Source organism: Trametes versicolor (genome assembly GCF_000271585.1).
Source record: "Trametes versicolor FP-101664 SS1 unplaced genomic scaffold TRAVEscaffold_3, whole genome shotgun sequence".
In the NCBI taxonomy this organism is placed as follows: Eukaryota; Fungi; Basidiomycota; class Agaricomycetes; order Polyporales; family Polyporaceae; genus Trametes; species Trametes versicolor.
The window spans coordinates 850933-869413 of NW_007360323.1; the positions used below are offsets into that span (position 1 = coordinate 850933).

Consider the following 18481-nt stretch of genomic DNA (forward strand, 5'->3'; position numbering starts at 1 on the left):
CTGCGCCAGACCCTCCTCCAGACCCTGCCGGCGTCCCGCCTCCCTCGCGGACACCACGATCGCCTCCTCCTTCATCTTCCTTGCCAGGCTCCGCGCCTTTGCCGCCGTCTCCTCCGCATCCACTCTCTGCGTGTCCAGCGCGTCTATGAGCTTCTGCGCCCGCCGGATCTCCTGTTGCGCGTTCTCGTACTGCAGCTTGTACAACCGCAGCGCCTCGTTCGCGCGCGCGGCCTCCTGCTCCGCCGCCATCTTCGCCTCGTTGGCGTTCTTGAAGAGCGCGAGCACCTCGCGCGTCTTGTGCTCCGCGGCGTCCGCGCGCTGTCGCTCGGCCTTGAGCTGCTCGGTGATGGTGTAGAGCGTGCGCTTGAGGTCCATGGTCTCGCGCTCGCGCGACACTAGGACGCGGGCGACGTCGCGCATGGACCCGCCAAGTATGCTGGGTCCATCTTTTGAGCGGCGCTTGCGAGGGATTTCGCTGCTGGAGCGACGGGAGTGGGGTTCGATGGGGGAGGGGGAGGCAGACGATTCCGAGTCTCCATCCATGCCAAATTTGATGATATACCGACGAGTGTCCTTGGTACCGGCACTTGCTTTTCTGAATAGAGGTTGGGTGCACTGTACAGGCTGTCGGTTTGGCTCAGCACACGCGCAGAAGGGACGGAGATGAGCACGCACCGTGACCAACCAAGTCGTGAGCTCGTTACGTCCTGCAGATCGCGAGGTCAAGTTTTGCGTAAGAGAAGTATCCTGGACCGTCCGCGTATGGCAAGTCCTTGTACGCACCGTAAACAATGATACAAACAGAGAGCGTAGACAAAGATATGCGCAGAAAACACGCGAGGATACGCGAAGAGAGGTTTGGAGATGACCGTGGTGGCCAAACACTGAACGCTCCACCGGAAGCGCCCATAACACACAATAGACGCGTATAAACGCCCATTGTTTGACGTAAACCCGGGCCTATCGGAGGCAACCCACGAAGCTAATCACGCTAACAAGCATTTGAACATAACCTAACGAAATGCATTGACAACATATACTACGATGATACATGCAGAAGGAAACAACATGATGGGGACGTGGGATAACGAGAAACTTCACAACACCGGTATCGTACGTACTGATTCCGAGCGACGTAGCCAACAAGCCTGTGAGACCAAACGGAAAGGCAACTCAGAGGTGGTCGACGGTGAACGTCCATCGGCCCTCTTCGAGATCGAAGCCCTCGAACTGCGTCTCCTTCATCGTCTTCAGCCGCTTCAGATGCCTCTGCGCGGCGGGGTGCTCTGGATCCTTGATAGGCTCCCGCGACGCCTTGTCCAACGCCCAGCATCGCACGAGGTCGAGCCGCGCCTTTACGTTCAGGCCCGACCCCGGCGGCGGCTTCTCTGCGTCGTCCGCCTCAGGGTACACGCTGCACTCCTTGTCGTCGAACCGGATGACTTCGCCCAGCAGGCTCGACAGCCGCGGGAGCCCCGTCAGGTCGACGGGCTCAAGGAACGTGATCTGCCCGTATCCGACGCGGCCCACGGTGAGCCCGCTGAACGACATCAACTCGTCGTGTCCCATCTTCTTCAGCGTCTCCAGGTCAGGCTTCACCCAGTAGTCGCCCTCCTGCAGCTCTTCGGGGTCTTGGGGACCCTTCGCTGGAGCAGTTCCTGGTCCACCCGGTCGCGAAGGCTGGCCGAGAATCTCGCTGGTGCTCTGCGCGACGATGCGGTTCGACTTCTTTGGTGACTCCTTGCGCGCGGCGGGGGAAGGGGACTCTTGACGGAAGTATGAACCGTTCGCAGCCGCCGCTTCCTTCTCCCGAGCAGCAAGGCCCAACGCGGGGCTGAATGACGGCCCGTTGTTAGACTTGCTGAACAAGTCTGCTGCCTCGACCTTCTTATCCAACGTGAGCTTCTTGACGCTCTGCCGCCCACCACTGCCCAGAGTAGGGCTGGGGGCGCCGTTGGTCAAGAATGCGTCGGGACCAAGCAAGCTCTTCGTCGTCGATGCCTTACTCAGAGACAACGCATTGGGCTTTCCAGAAGAGTAGAGTAGACTGCCGCCAAGGGTACTGGAGCTTGCACCCGGTGGAGTGGACGTTGAGCCGAACCCGCGCAGCTTGGTGCCAGCCGGGGCGTATCGGAGTTGCAGCTGCGGTACCGGAGATCGCGTGGGGACGTCGACAAAGTAACCTGGCTTCTTCTTCGGCTGTTGATCCAAGGTCACAGCACGTGGGCCTGGCGGCAGCATGCTGAAGATAGGTAAGGGCGCAGCGATGGGTTGCGCGATAGAGGCCATCAGAGGAGCCTGCGACTGCCCTAGAGTGGAGGCACCCATGGTAGCGGTCGAGCCACCAAGGGTGCTGTTCCCAAAGAGCGACGTGCCAAGGCCGCCCTGCTGCTGACCTGTAGACATCGACGCGCCGAGGTTCGGCGCGGCCGGCTTTCCAAAGAGACCACCAGAACCAAATGAGTTCGTGTTCTGTTGGTTCTGAGGTTGCTGGCCAAGTGTAGATCCAAACAAACCGGTTGCTGGCTGTTGGTTCTGAGGTTGCTGACCGAGCGTCGAACCGAAGCCTCCACCAAATAGTCCGCCTGTAGGTTGCGTCGTGTTGATGGTGGGCTTCGGCGCACCAAAGAGGCCACCGAAAGAATTCTGCTGAGGCTGTGCCTGTGCACCTTGCTGGGCGGGCTGCTGCTGAGTGCCAAACAGACCACCCCCTCCGCCAAATAGCCCTCCCCCTGGTTGCTGCTGTTGCTGTTGTGCGGGCTGTGTGGTGCCGAATACTATTGCAATGTGTCAGGAGTCACTCGTTAGAACAATGAACGTAGCTACTTACGTCCTCCAGCTGCAGGTTGCTGCTGGTTCTGTTGCTGCGGCTGGCCGAATAGGCCCCCACCGCCACCGAAGAGACCGCCCGCTGGTTGTGAACCTTGCTGCGGCTGCGCCTGGTTCTGAGTGCCGAAGCCACCGAAGCCCGTTGTGGCAGGTTGTGTTGTGTTCGTAGCGCCAAACAATGAAGGCTTTTGGGCATTGCTGTTTGCTGTACCTGGGATACACTATTAGTCATGTATCACAAATGCTGAGAGAAGTCGGTAATTACCAAAATTACCAAAACCAGTAGTAGCCGTGTTCTGTTGGGGTTGACCGAAGAGACCACCGGCTGCAGGTTGCTGTGGGTTCGTTTGCGGTTGGCCGAACGCACCACCACCACCGAATCCAGTCGTGCTAGCACCTGCTTTACGATGAGTTATGTATGACCATTATCAAAGATCCTGTGCATACCGAAAGCTGGCTTCGCCTGGTTATTGGCGCCAAATGCTCCTCCTCCGCCAAACAATCCGCCTCCGGTGTTGTTCTGTTGGTTCTGCGGCTGTCCAAATGCGCCAAAACCCGCAGGCTGTTGCGGTTGCTGCTGCTGTGGCTGTTGTGGTTGGCTCGGTTGACCAAAGGCTCCCCCGCCGCCGAAAAGGCTGCCTCCTGTAGTATTGGTCGTATTTGCAGGTTGACCGAAGGCGCCAAAGCCGGTCGTAGCAGGCTGAGCAGTCGTGCTAGTGTTACCAAAGCCTCCAAACGTCGTTCCGGTAGCAGCAGGGGCAGCAGGCTGTCCAAACAAGCCACCCGTTGGTTGAGCGGGTTGCGCAGGAGCGCCGAAGGTCGTCTGTCCAAAGGCACCCGCTGTTTTGCGGCCCTGCTGGTAGTCTTGCAGTCGGAGCTCCTGCATTGTACGGAGATTCTCAGTCGCAAGATGAGGCAGAGATGCAAAGGAAACGAACCTCGAAAGTCGATGAACGGTACTGCGGCATGGCTGTGATACTCTGGTACTGCAGCGTGATGGAGGGATTGATGTTGTCCTTCTCAGTGTAGGGACTGAACGGCGGGTTCGCGGTTCCAGTTGTAACAGGCGCTCCACCATCGGTGGATGCTGCAGTACGCCTTCAATATCTGGAACGCGACCGGTATTAACATATTAGCCACTTACTCTGGGTGGTACCAAATCCAGTCGCGGGCTTGTTGGCCCCAAACAAACCCCCGCCACCTCCAAACGCGCTCGTGCTCGTAGAGGGTTGAGAGCCAAAGAGGTTTGCCCCCGTGCTGGATCCTGTTGCAGGAGTACTGCTCCCGAATGCCCCTCCGCCACCGAAGGCTGGCGTTGGAGTCGCCGTGGTGCTTCCAAACGCTGTCGTGCCCCCTCCTCCAAACGCGCCGAACCCTGTGGTCGGCTTCGGTTGACCAAACAGACCCCCGCCCGCGTTCGACGTGTTCGTGGACCCAAAAGCGCCTACGACGACAAGTCCAGGCCGTATGAGTACTGGGACACGATAGACAAGAGGAAAACACGTACCGAAACCCGTGCCCGTCGAGCCTGTGTTCGTTCCCCCACCGAGATTTCCAAACATCGGATTAGCCTGTGGCTGCTGCTGTTGTGGTGGTTGCGGTTGACCGAACGCGCCTCCAGAGCCGAACGCTGCGGGTCAAGGATTGACAGTTTAAAAGGCCGCGTGAAACGAGTCGTCATAATGAATCGTACTCACCGCCGGTACCGCCAAAGCCAGATGGCTGCCCAAACGCGCTTGGCTGCTGTTGGCCTTGCTGGTTCTGTTGGTTCTGCTGGGGGTTCGCCCACGACGAGCCGAACATTTTGAGGGGCGGGGGTCGTCGATGGAAAGGAGGTCGTGGTCGTCGCGAGTGGTGAGCGTTGTTCTACGCACCGGTGATTGTGCGTGCCCCCTCGTTCGGGCGGAGCTTCAAACGCGCTCGCGCCTCGATCCACGGCTCCGGCCCGGGCGCCTGATTTTTTGTGAGAAGCGCCCACTTGCCGCAAACCTCGGTGCTCGAGTGCAGGAGTCGCTCTTCAGGCTTGCCTCTCCTCCCCTCTCTTCGCCTACACCATGCCGGACGGGTCCCCGCGCTTGAGGCCGCGAGACAAGTGCACATTTGACACGCTTGCGCGCGAGAAGAAATTCAAGAGTCCGCCGGAGAAAGAGTCCGTAATACCTATCCTCAATGAGTTCGTGACCCCGCACATAGAATCCTTCAATGCGCTCTTCGACGACTCTGGTCTGCCCTCGGGAGATGGAGACGGACGCGGGCTCTTGCATCTGGGCCTAGAAGACATTGGGAAGCGCGTCGTATTTGACGGGCGAGGAGACATTGGTACGGAGAGTGGTCAGCGGGGATGGGGAAACCGACTGTCAAGTAAGTATCTAGCTGGAGCCTAGCAGACCACGCAACTGACTAGCTTCAAGTGTGGTACGAGCAGGTCACCGTCTCCAAACCTATGGTCTCGGAGCGCGACACACAGGCTAAGGAAAGGAGAGTATATCCGTCCGAGGTTAGTGCATCCAGAACTCATATACATCTCCGCGAAGCGTATTGATTGCTACTTGTCCCACCTGTCTAGGCCCGCGAACGCTTGACCTCGTACCGTGGACGTATGATGGTGAAAATATGTTGGCAAGTCAACGATGGACCTGTGGAGGTTGAAATGAGGGATTGCGGTCTGCTCCCTATCATGGTTCGGGTAAGTTTGGGTATGCGTGCTTGCGAATGTGCAGCATTTACTGATAAATCCATACGTTCGGCAGTCAACGCGGTGTAACCTTCGCGGCATGTCCTCGGGCGAACTCGTTAGACATCACGAAGAGCCAGAAGAATTCGGTGGTTACTTTGTCATCAACGGAAACGAACGTCTCATCCGGTATCTCATTCTCCCCCGACGACATCATGTCATTTCTCTGGTCCGGCCATCCTTCGTCAACCGCGGACCCTCGTACACACCATATGCGGTGCAAATACGCTGTGTGCGCCCCGACCAGACAAGCGCGACGAACACACTCCACTACTTGTCGAACGGTAGCGCGATGCTCCGTTTCAGCTGGCGGAAACAGGAATATGTTATTCCCATCATGCTCATCCTGAAGGCTCTCGTATCCGCTTCCGACAAAGAGGTCTTCGAGGGTGTCATGATGCAGGACTACGGAGACACATTCTTGTCTGATCGCGTCGAGTTGCTCTTGCGAAGCTTCAAGATGTATCATCTCTACACCGGCGACCAATGTCTGCAATACCTTGGCGACAAATTCCGGATAGTGGTCAACATGCCGGAGGACTGGACTAACCAGGCGATTGGTGTATGGCTGATCAACAAGGTCGTCCTCGTCCATCTACAGAACGCCCGGGACAAGTTCCGCATGCTCCTGTGGGTCAATATGCATATTTGCTCGGCTCTCATGCTTATAGCCGTGTAGATTCATGTTGCGGAAACTCTACGCTCTGGTATCGAAGTCGTGCAGCGTTGACAACCCTGATTCGCCCCAGCATCAAGAAGTTCTGCTCCCTGGTGCCCTGTACGGCATGATCATCAAGGAGCGTTTGGAAGAAGCATTGAACGGTTTCCGCGAAGGAATCGCCCTAGATGTCCGGAACAGCAATCCTGCGGTAGATTTTTACGACAGTAAGTCTCATCTGACTTTCGTGATAGTCGAGAAAGGCATTAACCATGTTCAGAGCGTTACATCAAGAAGGTGCTACAGCGGACAAGCTATGACATTGGTGCCAAGATGTCAAACTTCCTCGCGACTGGAAACCTGGTCACACCTACTGGACTCGATCTCCAGCAGGCGTCCGGTTTCACCATCGTCGCTGAGAAGTTAAACTGGATGCGATACATCAGTCATTTCCGGTCAATTCATCGAGGTGCATTCTTCGCTGAACTGAAGACCACCACCGTTCGTAAATTGCTTCCCGAAGCCTGGGGTATGTGGAAATGCCAATCATTCGCTGTTCAATCTTTAATGCAAACGACAAACAGGTTTCCTCTGCCCCGCACACACTCCTGATGGATCGCCCTGTGGACTGCTCAACCATCTATCCCGAACCTGCCGCATTGTCACCACACCTCTCGCCGTATCTCACATCCCCGCCCTCCTCGCCGCCCATGGCATGACACAAGCGTTCGCGCCGTCGGTTGATGGCCGACGTAACCTCTGCGTACAACTCGACGGCCGACTGATCGGTTGGGCTCCTGCTGCAGTATGCCAACAGCTCGCCACGAGCCTACGGATATGGAAGACCGAGGGCAAGCACAGTGTCCCGCTCGACCTCGAGATCGGATACGTCCCGGTCTCCAAGGCTGGGCAGTACCCTGGTTTGTATCTCTTTGCATCGCGTTCGCGCATGATGCGGCCAGTCAAGTACGTGCCAAATGGGAAAGACGACCAGGTTGGGTCCTTTGAGCAGGTCTACATGGATATTGCCTGTACACCCGCGGAGATTGAGGATGGTGTCTCAAGCCATGTAGAGCACTCGCCCACGAACTTCCTATCCATCTTGGCCAACCTCACCCCTTTCTCGGACTTCAACCAGGTACGCGTGTCTGGACTTACTTCTGTCTGAAGCCCAGGGCTAACATTGAAATGCGCAGAGTCCTCGTAATATTTACCAGTGTCAGGTATGCCATACGTAGGTGGTAACTTAGCGAATATACTCACAGGCAGCATACAGATGGGTAAACAAACTATGGGAACACCGGCGACCGCTTTGCAACATCGAACAGACAACAAGTTGTACCGCCTACAAACCGGTCAGACGCCTATCGTGCGGCCTATGCTGCACAACACATACGGCATGGACTCCTTCCCTAACGGTACGAACGCGATTGTCGCCGTCATCTCTTACACCGGTTACGACATGGAGGATGCCATGATCTTGAACAAGTCCGCGCACGAACGAGGGTTCGGGTACGGTACCGTGTACAAGTCGTATACTGTCGACCTGCAAGAGCTCACCGGCTCCCGCCGCATCGCGACCACGCCCACCCTACACTTCGGCTTCGGGCCTGAAATCCGCACGGATGGCGAGAAGGCGCACCCGGCAACTCTACACATAGATTCCGATGGTTTGCCATGTGTGGGTGCGAGGCTCAACCCGGGCGACCCCATCGCTGCGTATGTCGACGACACGACGGGTCGTACGAAGTTCGCGAAGTACAAGGGCGACGAAGTCGCGTATGTTGATACTGTGCGCCTAATCGGTATGTCCCGGATGCTGAGCTGTATTGCATACGGTTCCTCACGCTGTCATTGTAGGCAGTGACGCGGGCGACCAGGAGCTGCAGAAGATCAACATGACACTGCGCATCACCCGCGCGCCGGTGATTGGAGACAAGTTCTCGTCCCGACACGGACAGAAAGGTGTCTGCTCGCAGAAGTGGCCCGCGATCGACATGCCATTCTCGGAGAGTGGCATGCAGCCCGACGTGATCATCAACCCGCACGCCTTCCCGTCTCGTATGACGATCGGCATGTTGGTCGAGAGCATGGCTGGTAAGGCCGGTGCAATGCACGGCCTCGCCCAAGATGCGACACCGTTCCAGTGAGTCTTTGCGCAAAGTCCTCCGTACTGGGCAGATCTAATGTTCGTCGAAGGTTCACGGAAGAGGACACCGCCATCGAGTACTTCGGTGAACAGCTCCAGGCCGCTGGCTACAACTACTACGGCAACGAACCCATGTACTCCGGGATCACCGGGCAAGAGTTCGCAGCGGACATCTACATCGGCGTCGTCTACTACCAACGTCTGCGGCACATGGTGCTTGACAAGTTCCAGGTGCGGACGACGGGCCCCGTCGACCCTGTGACGCGCCAGCCCGTAAAGGTGAGCACGTCCCGTTTCTCCCCAAACAAGAACACCCCTCACACCACCTTTGTGCAGGGCCGCAAACGCGCAGGTGGTATCCGTTTCGGCGAGATGGAGCGCGACGCGCTCATCGCGCACGGCACCGCGTTCCTCCTCCAGGATCGCCTCATGAACTGTTCGGACTACTCGACCGCGTGGGTCTGCAGGACGTGCGGTAGTCTCATCTCGCTCGGGTACGACGACGTTTCGCTCGGCGAGATGGTCATCGGCGCGAACGGCTCGCTCAAGCCCACCGGCCCTGGCGGCGAGTACTGCAGGGCCTGCCGCGCCGCCGCGGAGGAAGAGGATACGCGGGCGCGGCAGGCGCTCGCCAACGGTGGGCCCGCACGCACCGCCGCGAACGGACGTTCAGCAGACGTGCGCGTCGCGATCGGCTCGCAGTTCGTGCTCGGGTCCGCGTCGAAGGGCGGTGACATGGACATCATCGCGGTGCCGTACGTCTTCCGCTACCTCTGTGCCGAGCTGGCGTCGATGGGCATCAAGATCTCGCTGGAGGTGCAATAGTTCTCGTCCACTGGGGGTATAGATCTCGATGTCGCTCGTGTTGTTCGCTGCTTTCGCTCTCCGCATTAACCGCTGTATCATACTCGCATCGCATCGCCAGGCGCGCAAAAAGTACATGTCGAGTCGCAATACATCTCCTAATACTGCCGAAAGCCCTCCAGAACGTCAATGCTCAACCTGGTCGTTCCAGCCGTAAGGGTAGGGTTGTGAGGAGGCGATTACATTATATTGCCGTATGGACTGAAACGAAGGGGACGTGCGAAAGGGGCGACAAAACTACGGTGAGTAGATAACGAGAGGGAAAAGCCGCATAGGAGGGTCGGAAGGGTAGGGTGCATACCAGACGCCGAGAACAGGTATAGGACACGAATAAAGAGAGGGTAAAGTGGGGTAGCGTTGGTGGGACAGCGGGACTAGGTCGAGAGAGAGCGCGGGAGCGCCAGGGTTACACGGAAGAGGAGAGGATGGGGATGGGGACGAGAGAGGTAGCCAGACACGGAACACACAACAACTGCGGACGCCCGGCCCAGAATCCAGACAGACGCGCTACGAACTCGTATCCAACCCGAGGCCGCTGAGGTATATACGATATAAGCTTACGATGTGCGGGTCGATGCTCATTCTAGGGAGCATCGCGGGATCGAAAGGACGGCCGTCCATCGACAGCGACATCCGTACCGGGAGCGGGAGCGATACCGGCAGGTTCAGACTCGGACGCGGGCTCCCCGTCACCATCGCCCACCTGCAAAGAAGTTTGGCTCGAGTCAACTCGCCCCGCGCCGCCGCCCAAGAACAGTGCCACTAACCCGCGCTCTATGTCGTCGTTGCCCGCCGTTGCTAGCGCGAGCGCCTCCTCGAGCGACACCACGGGGGACTGCGGCACCGCGGGCTCGCTTGCGGCGAGCGTCTTTGACGCGAGGCCGTTCTTGGCGAGGAACATGTCCACCAGTAAGCGGCACTCGTCGGCGTTCGTCGCCGAGCCCATCAGACGGCGCAAATCGTCAACGTCTGATGGCGGGATGGCGGGGGCAGCAGGTGCGGACGGGAGCGGCTCGGAAGGTGTAACAGGGCTGCGCGACGCCGAACGCGACGCATAACCGCTCTCGGCCTTGGAGTGGCTACGCAGGGATTTGCGTTCGGAGGCGGGGGAGGTGATGCTGTGGGGGTGCAGCGAGCCCTCGGAGGTATCAATCTTCACGGGGTGGCCGTTGAGCGCAACCGGCTTTCTGACCGTAGTGGACGAGGGCGTCGAGGCGCGGTCTGGGTCCCTGGCACTGTTGCGATGTCCGTTAACGTTAACGGGCGACCTGCCGTCATCATGCGCAACAGAGCTGGAGGGGGAAATGGCCGAGTCCTCGAACGTAGGCACGGCCTTGCGCGTCGTCCGCCGCGTGAGGCTCGGAGTCTGGGACGAGACGTCCTCCCGCGAGGTGTGCGACGAGGACGTGGACGGCGGCTCCGCAAGGATGGCGGCTGCGGTCTGCAGCACTGGCCTCGGCGGAGGGGTCGCGACGATGACGTTGGGGTAGTGGTGCGGGACTGCAACGTCGGTCATTGACCTCTTCGACGCGAGCGACGACGGCTTGTACGACGGTGGGGGCGAAGTCATGCCAATCCCTCTCGACGATGCCTTGCGCGACAGACCCCGCGGCTCCTCCGGAATGCTCCCGTTCAGACTCTCCTTCGATCCTCCTAGCGTGAGGCGCGACATCATGCGCTGCAGCCGCCCCGAACGCGTCTTTGACGACTCGAACGAGATCACGCTTGCATTCATGCTTGGGTTGTACGCCGGCTCCTCTGGCGGGCCTGCCTCCAAGAACGCGATAAGGTCCTGCGCCGCCCTCGAGACGTGTGGTGTTCGAGGGGAAGAGGGGACCGCCTCGCGACGGGGAGTGCTGGGGCTGCGCATGGGCGTCGGGATGGGTACGGGGGCGGGCTGCGGAACCTCCGCCTCGGCGAGGGCTTCGTCGTTGTCCGACCCGTTCATGATATCGTCCAGGTCCAGCGACTCCCTGTTCCTCCCCATCCTCCGCGTCTTCTTTGCGACCCCCTGGCCCAGCGGCGGCGGCATCGCGTTCTGCGCGCCCGGCTTGCTCTTGGACTTCGTGCTCGTTTTCCGGGTGATCCCATCTTCATGGCGCGGGTGGGGCACGTTCGAGATAGAAATGGAGCGCAGGCGCTGCTCGGCGGCACGCACCATCATTGGGCTCGGCTGGGCCGTGAAGGAGGTGTTGCGCATGCGGGCAGCGGCAGCGTTGCTCTGGAGGGCGGCGGCGGCGGAAGAGGCGTGGTTCGAGCTGCCGGCCTCCTCCTCGTCCTCGATGATTGAGTCCACGTGGCGCAGAGGTGGCCGACCACCGTTGACCCGTGGTTTAGGGTCCCCCGCTGTCGCGCCACCACTCGAAGCCTTTTCTGGATCCTGCCCCGCCCTCCGGTTTACGCGCTCGGTCCTTTCCTGCTTGTATACCTATCAGCCGCGCCGGGTGGGGCGCAGCATTAGCAGGGTCACGCCAAGAGACGCCCGATCACGCACCTCCATGCTCTTGAGCCTGTCGGGAGTGAGCGAGACCTTCATGGTCGCACCAGAACGCATGAGCTCGTCAAACTCCTGCTGGAGCTCCTCGTCCTCCTGGCGGGGACGTCGTCAACGGAGAACAAGGGAGAGACGCAAGGGGTAAAACTCGCCTCGAACTCTGCGAACTCGCGGTTGATACCAATTTCGCTCTGTGATCGCGCTAAAGGGCCGGCGAGTGCCGGCTCTGGCCGTTCGCGATCGCTTAGACTCCGGCTGTGGAAAATCTTCGCGGCTTTGACTTTCTCCACAGACGTCCTGCGTGATTCTACCATCGTCGGCGCGTTCGAGCGCGTCGAGTCCGTCGACATGCGGGCCTTGGACGGCGTCGGGGACGACGTGGACGTGCGGGAGATAGCCTTGTCTGTGCTCCTGGAAAACGACTTGCTTCTGCGTGGACGCTGGGCCTTGGACAGGGACTCGATCTGTTCGTAAGCTGTTGGAACATGAGCTCAGTTTCTGATGCCGCCACACATGTGCGAGTCTAGCATGTGCGACAGTCTGGGCGGGCGTGCGCACCTTTCATCGACTTGAGTGTTCCGTACAGCGCGTCGTCCTCCCCAAGCGCAGTGAATAGGTCCTGGATCGTGGCAAGTGTCCGCCCGCTGTCTCGCGCTGCGACGCGACTTACGTTTGAAAGCACATGTCTATACCACGGGGGTCAGGGCTGATTGCACAGCAGGGGGAACAGACGAGAGAGGCACGTACTCGCAAATCGCCCTGTGTGAGCGCGGCGAGATCAGCTTCGAGAAGTGGGGGCGAAACGGAAACGGGGGGCACGCACTCCAAGATAGCCGTGAGATACAGCGCAGCCGGGGCCAGTAGAGACGGGTTGGGCGGAGATGAGGAGCCAGCAGCCTCCATCCGCTGCTGGAGACGTCGCTCTGCTTCGGCATCTTCGTCGGAGTCGTTCATTGTCGAATAGGCTTCGCACTTGAGACGGAGCAGCTAACGCGGCGCGGCGGCGGTGTAAGCGCATACAGTCGAAGAATTCTCCGGGAGTACAGCGGGCGCACCTCAAAGGACCACTGCAGGTCGTACTGAGAGCTGTCTGCATTGCGTGCAGAGGCCGGCGAGCGAGCGGACGTGGTGCGCTCCCAGTACGCCTTGAGCTCTACCTCTGCCTCCAAGAGCGCCTCCTTCCCAAGGGAGGTCGGCAGGACCTTGAGCAACGCGCCCTTGAGCTTGTCGGTTGCGAGGGAGCGCGAGAGGCTGAGAATGCTGTAGAGGAACTCATCGAGCAAGACATTAATGGACTGGAGGGCCTCGAGTTTGAGCTTAATCGGGCGGACGTCGGAGAGGATGACCTCGGCGGAGCGGGCGGAGATGTAGCCGGGGCTCGGGAGAGACTGCATGCTGTGGGTCGCGTAGATGTTCGGGTGCGGCGGGGGCATCTACAAGACGGAGAGGTGCATGGTGCGGGAGGGAGAGTGATGGAAGGAGGGGCTGCGCTCGCGGCGGCGGAGAGAGATGCGCTGTGGGCGGAGAGTGGGCTGTGGCGGTCGCGCCTTGGTTCGCACAACTTCGCAAGGCGCAGGTCGCAACCGGACTCGCGGCACGGTTGATGTGTTCGCCTAAACCGTCAGAACGAGATCGTATCAGCCACAGCCAACACGCGCACGCCTGATGGTCCAACCCCGTGGGTCTATATTATATGTATATACTATACACAGCTAACATGTACACCAATTACCACCGTCCTCCATCTATCCAACAACGCTAGACCGGCGGTGGGGGCCAGATAGGCCATGGAATGTGCTGCTGCGCATGCGACGGGCTGCTCTGCGGTGCAATCCCGCCCCCGACGTCGACGTTCCCGACGTCGACACCCTCAAGGTCGACGCCACCATCGGGCGACGGCCTCGAGCTCTCTTCCTCATCTTCGCGTTTGACCCCCGGTGCGGTGGCCACGGCGACCCCAGGGGCAGGGCCCTCAGACGCATCGACGCCGACCTTCGATCGTCTGGGAAGCTTGAGTTTCAGTTTGACCATCCCGCCGGCATCTTTCCGTCCTCCTCCAGCCCGACGGCCTGTTCCTGTTCCCGTTCCGCCCTCCTCGAGCTGTCCATCACTGACGTCGTCCGCGAGCTGATCCACCCCCGAGTCTTCGCTGTCGTCCGCGCCACCACCATCATCCCCAGACGCGCCCGAGCTCTGCGCCGTCGGCGGACTCGCGTCTTTGTCGGCGCGCCCGGTTTTATCCCGACCTTCTCGCTCTTCTGGACCGCCGCTGGGAGCGCGCGCACGCGCACGCGCCTCTGCCTTCTGATCGTCTTCGCCCGGCCAGAGCACGAGGCCCGCGTCGACGAGCTGCGTGACCTCTTGCGAGGGCACGTCCGCACACCGCAGCCCCGGCCGGCGCGCCGCGTCGTACCCGTCCGCGAACGCGAGATACTCGTCGTCCATCCAGCGCTTGATCTGCTCCAGGGCAGCCTCGGGCGAGACGTCTGCGAGCTCCGCGGCCGCGACCTTCTCCGCGAGGCGGCGCGAACCACGCGGGGGCAGCGCCGCGTTTGACCGCCCGCCGCTGTATTTGAACGCGGTGATGTTCTCGAGCACCTGCGGAAGGCGCGGATCGTCAGCTCTCGAGCCGCCGACGAAGCAAGGAGAAATGCGGGGCGCAATTGAGAAGGACATTGACCTTCGGGCCGAGCCACTGATGCCGCTCCTTCGAGATAGGGTGTCGTGAGACCCGCCGCGGGATGGACATGTACGCAGGCAGCGCATCAGGCAACGGTGACAGTGGACGCTGGTTCTCCGCGAGCGGGAACGGCGCTGTGCTCGCACGAAGCGTCCCGGTGCGGTGCCGGCTCGACTTGTGGTGAGCTAATAGCGCCTCCGCAGTGTTGTACGTCTTTTCGCAGCCTGCGAACCCCGCTCAATCAGCTGTGGGCGGACAGATAGCGTCGCACGGGTTGCGGCTCACCGTCATATGTACAGGGCAGCGGCAGTCTGCCGTGTTTTCGGAGGTGTTGTGCGAGCTTCGCCTCTTGCGTGAATTTGAGGGTACAGTTCTGCCATTGGCAGCCGTACGTACCCTGCACACCGGGCCCCGTTAGTCCTTCGGTCATCAAGGGACGATCACACGGGGGTAATAGAAGGTGAGCGACACGAAGCACGCACCCATTCCATGTGCTCGCACGCATGCTGCGCCGCGTGCTCCTGCAGCCTCGACATCGAATTCAGTACGGCGCCACACCCTGACCACAGGCACGGTGATTCGCGCATCCGGTCATACGAGAGCTGCACCACCGCCCGCATCTCCTCCTCTGTCAACAACCCTGTCAATTCCACGGGCGCCATGCGGCGTGCTCACAACAGCTCACCGTGCGTTTTCCTATCTTCCTCTTCTGTCGAATGTTGAATGTTAGACGAGACGTGTCCGTGTGTCATGGTGTGAACATACCGTGCCATTCTGCAAGCTCGTCCACCGAACCCTCACTGTCGCTTGTACTCCCGCTCGCGGTGGTGAGACCCTGGACTGCCTCCCTCAGCTGTCGTGCATACCGCGGTAATGGGGGCACCTCGATGAACACTTCGCTCTTCCGTGGCGACCTATGGGACCCGGAGCCGGGCGAGGTTGTCAAGTCGATGTCGACGCTGTGTTGCCTCGCCTTGCCCTTGCCCATATTCCTATGCCCATACAACGGTCGTGGTGCGGCCTCGCTGTCCGATAGCATGTCGTCGTCCAATGCAGGTTGCGATGCTCCACGTGAGGAACCGGACGCAACCGGAGAGCTTGATGGAGAGGGGAGGAAGAGGGGCACCTTGTTTGAACGGGCGGGAGAAGTTGTCCGTTCCGAGTCCGAAGCAGGCTGGAACGATGTCGACGCTTCAAAGGGCGTGTTCACCGTTTCCGTGGAGTCCGCCGCGAAAAGCGCTTCGTCAAGTGACGGAAGGTCGACCATTTCTGAGGCTTGAGGGGGCGAAGGCGACTTCACCGACGAAGGTGGGTCTGACGCCCCGGAACTTGCACCGGCAAGTTCGGAGAACATCGCCTGCACCTTGTCCACGTCTATGCTCTCAGAGGAGACAACACTTGTCTCCCGTTCCAAGGGCGGTAACGCAACGACACCGTCACCGAGGTCCTCAGATGGGTCCCTCGCAGGCTCGGCGACAGTGTCAACAGCCTCGGGTTCTGGAGTTGTGCGCATTGGCTCAACCGGCGTTCCCTCCTCCGGAGTCGACGAAGTAAGGTCGATGACATCGGCGGGCGGTATGGCGAACGTGATGGTGGCATCGTCCGGCTCCTCTGCTCGATGTTTCTTCAAGGGCGTAGACGGCCGCGGCGAAGGAGGTGACTTCCGCTTCCCGTTCGCGAAGGGCTGACCATTCGAGGTGGGCAACACTGGCGACGCAGATGCCGAGCCAAGGGGTTCACCAAAGGAGCCCCTCGGCCGTCCCAACGACCGCATGATGTCCTGCGCCAGTCTGCTCCGATCCGCATTTTCAGGGGACCACGAGCTAGGCGGATGGATCTCAACTGGCTCTGGTGTCCCGGGAAGCTCGACCGTCGTCATCTGGGGCACCTGAGCTTGCTGGTCCGAAGGAGGGTGGACGAACGACGGCATGGCTGGCGTGGTGGTAGAGATGGAGGTTGCATTGATTGGGGCGGGTGGCTGCTGAGGCCGAAAGACGTAGCAGATTTTGCCGGTACCGTCGCGGTAGGCTATCGGTGCACTTGGGTCCTTTGGCACGTACCACTGCAGTTGAGGGTGGTCGGACGCAGCAACTATCCGTGTCCCAGAGGTCTGCGAGGCTGAGGACGATGAGGCAGTGCCCGCGGGCGCGGATGAAGTGGAGGGAATGGCTGTTGTAGAGGAGGTGGAAGGGATGGCCGTCGAGGTTGACGCGGACGAGGCGGACGAGAAGGGGGGATCCGGGCGAGGTTGAGCCGTATTTGAAGCGGTAGCTGTTTGTGGTGCAGCTGCATTTTGCGCAGGTTGGGCTGACGTACTGGCCGTAGGCTGAGCAGCGGCAGCTTGTTCAGCTTGTGCCGCGTCTCGGATGTTTGCAGAATACACTATCGCTCGGTTGTTAGTTTGATCCTGGGATGTTTCGCAAACAATTCGCCTACTCTCTGCCTGCTCACGCCCAGTTTTGGAGATATTCAAGTACTTTACAAAGATCTTCTTGATCTCAACCACAGAGTATTGCTGCGTAAACAGTTCAGAGTCAAGTGAGCTAGAAATCATTGACAGGCAAACCTTCAGTTTCCCAGCAATGACTTCCGAGGCTTGTCGCATCTTCACGTCCAATGAATTATCGACTTCCTCCTCAGCAGCGGTTTTTGGCCTCCCGCTCTGCATTCGTGCTACAATGGTCAAAACCTGGACCATCAGCTGTTGCACAATTACCGGCTTCAGGCTCTATTGCAGAGATGATCAGGACACGGTCCTGTACGACCGTCACGTAAGAATAATTACCCGAAAGAAGGCGAATAGTTGCTGCTCTTGATAGGTGTTGTCACTTTGCTGAGGAGGATTTGATGGCCGAGGGGCTTCCGGAGCGGACTGGTTTGCTCTGCTAGAGTACGTGACTTTGGCATGAGGTACGCTCTGAGGAGCTGGACCTGAACCGGCGCCCAAAGCACCGTCCAGGGAAGAAGCAGTACTCGTGCCATACCTAGGCTGGTAGCTCGCCTGGGGAGCCTGACTTGCCTGCGTCTGCCCTGAGATTACCGGTAAGCACACGCCAATTAAAGTATAGCGGCAAAACGTCGCACTTGAAGTGTCCTGCGAGAGAGCAAGTTGTGGCGCAGATGGAGGTGCGGTATACAACGGTGGCGCATAAGGGACGTATGCGGGTTGTGGAACCTGAGGGATACCGCGGCTGTCGTACATAGCATTTGAGGTATTCTGGCGCAAGGCAGCAGCTTCGTATGACATTTGATGAGCATTTGAGATCGGCGCCGTGAATACCCGAGGGTTGCTCGTGCTTGCACTTGTACTTGTACTCGCACGAGGTACGGCATTCGTGTATTGGTGCGGATGGAACCTTTGCGGTTGCTGCATAGGTCTCTGATGCGGTTCGCTCCCGTTGTAATTCGCTTCGGCTCGGTAGTACCTGTTAGCCCTCGAAGGGCCGCTCTCCGCGTGACTGTCTAACTGTGGTAACGTATTAGGTTCGGCACGCCTTGTAACTAAGTAAACGTACTTGTGGACTAGTAATCTCCACAATGCGCGCACTTGTAGGCACCTCGACCTCATTGAAAGTTTGAGGTCCCGCTTGATACGAGGGAAGGAGCGGCGGAGGGACTCCATTTGATGGGCCTGCTATAGGGACAGGCGGGGCGGGATACGCGCTGTAAACGAATTGCTCAGCAGCGAAGCATACAATACAAAAAGCACGCGTACTCAAGTGCTGGCGCAGCGTTGAGCTCGGCGAGTCGCTGACTAGAATATGGATCGAGTTGATATTCAGTGCACGCGTTTACTAGAGGATGCGCACGTACGCCGCAAGCCTCCCCTGCTCGACACTGGCCTCCAGTGCCTGTCGCTCTGCATAAAACCGTTGTAGGCCATGGTTGTTCTGCTCCTCGTAGAAATTGAGCGCGTCCTTCATCTTCTGAAGGCGCTCGAGATTCTTCCTGTAGTCCTCCGGAGTGACTATCGTGTTCGGCGCGAAAGGCACAAGCTCGCCAGTAGGATATTGATGCGTGTAACTTCTGTTGCCATTGTCCATGGCCAAGAGAGGTAAACAAGACAGCAGGCG

General features: G+C 59.3%; 4 protein-coding genes across 4 annotated transcripts; 1 reads left to right on the top strand and 3 right to left on the bottom strand.

The window, feature by feature from the left end:
- Positions 1-11: 11 nt before the first annotated feature.
- TRAVEDRAFT_44214 (uncharacterized protein) lies at positions 12-543 on the bottom strand (the record flags this gene model as incomplete). Its single annotated transcript, XM_008036811.1, has 1 exon — positions 12-543. A coding segment is annotated over one exon (532 nt), but the record flags the coding sequence as incomplete, so codon positions are not given.
- A 473-nt stretch (positions 544-1016) lies between these two features.
- TRAVEDRAFT_27006 (uncharacterized protein) lies at positions 1017-4670 on the bottom strand. The gene is made up of 8 exons (XM_008036594.1): positions 4527-4670; positions 4337-4459; positions 3974-4273; positions 3768-3916; positions 3277-3709; positions 3095-3226; positions 2831-3040; positions 1017-2777 (listed from the first exon to the last, which is right to left on the bottom strand). Exons 1-8 carry the CDS (start codon positions 4630-4632, stop codon positions 1174-1176), a joined length of 3057 nt encoding a protein of 1018 aa, XP_008034785.1. The 5' UTR covers positions 4633-4670; the 3' UTR covers positions 1017-1173.
- Positions 4671-4883: 213 nt separating this feature from the next.
- Positions 4884-9337, top strand: TRAVEDRAFT_69754 (beta and beta-prime subunits of DNA dependent RNA-polymerase; the record flags this gene model as incomplete). Its single annotated transcript, XM_008037191.1, has 12 exons — positions 4884-5190; positions 5241-5326; positions 5396-5515; positions 5580-6193; positions 6243-6448; positions 6502-6750; positions 6806-7359; positions 7418-7444; positions 7498-8026; positions 8082-8367; positions 8421-8649; positions 8707-9337. 12 exons carry the CDS (start codon positions 4884-4886, stop codon positions 9193-9195), a joined length of 3696 nt encoding a protein of 1231 aa, XP_008035382.1. The 3' UTR covers positions 9196-9337.
- Positions 9338-9401: 64 nt separating this feature from the next.
- On the bottom strand, positions 9402-18463 carry TRAVEDRAFT_63188 (uncharacterized protein). Its single transcript, XM_008037192.1, has 18 exons — positions 18222-18463; positions 18124-18162; positions 17924-18071; positions 17493-17874; positions 17194-17438; positions 16975-17136; positions 16845-16923; positions 15210-16790; positions 14694-14828; positions 14409-14632; positions 13493-14326; positions 12784-13161; positions 12552-12715; positions 12476-12487; positions 12287-12414; positions 11863-12203; positions 11729-11824; positions 9402-11662 (listed from the first exon to the last, which is right to left on the bottom strand). The coding sequence occupies exons 1-18, from the start codon at positions 18449-18451 to the stop codon at positions 9818-9820; spliced, it is 7023 nt and encodes a 2340-aa protein (XP_008035383.1). The 5' UTR covers positions 18452-18463; the 3' UTR covers positions 9402-9817.
- Between the last annotated feature and the right edge of the window lie 18 nt (positions 18464-18481).

Excerpts from the sequence above, each read along its gene's own strand:
- TRAVEDRAFT_63188 (XM_008037192.1), bottom strand. The coding sequence starts at position 18,451 with ATGGACAATGGCAACAGAAGTTACACGCATCAATATCCTACTGGCGAG. Across the intron at positions 17,439-17,492 it reads TCTCTCGCAGGACACTTCAA|GGCAGACGCAGGCAAGTCAG; the intron begins GTGCGACGTTTT and ends CGGTAATCTCAG. Across the intron at positions 16,924-16,974 it reads TCATTGCTGGGAAACTGAAG|CAATACTCTGTGGTTGAGAT; the intron begins GTTTGCCTGTCA and ends CTGTTTACGCAG.
- TRAVEDRAFT_27006 (XM_008036594.1), bottom strand. The coding sequence starts at position 4,632 with ATGTTCGGCTCGTCGTGGGCGAACCCCCAGCAGAACCAACAGAACCAG. Across the intron at positions 4,460-4,526 it reads TGGCTTTGGCGGTACCGGCG|CGTTCGGCTCTGGAGGCGCG; the intron begins GTGAGTACGATT and ends CTTGACCCGCAG. Across the intron at positions 3,710-3,767 it reads ACCGTTCATCGACTTTCGAG|GAGCTCCGACTGCAAGACTA; the intron begins GTTCGTTTCCTT and ends CGTACAATGCAG.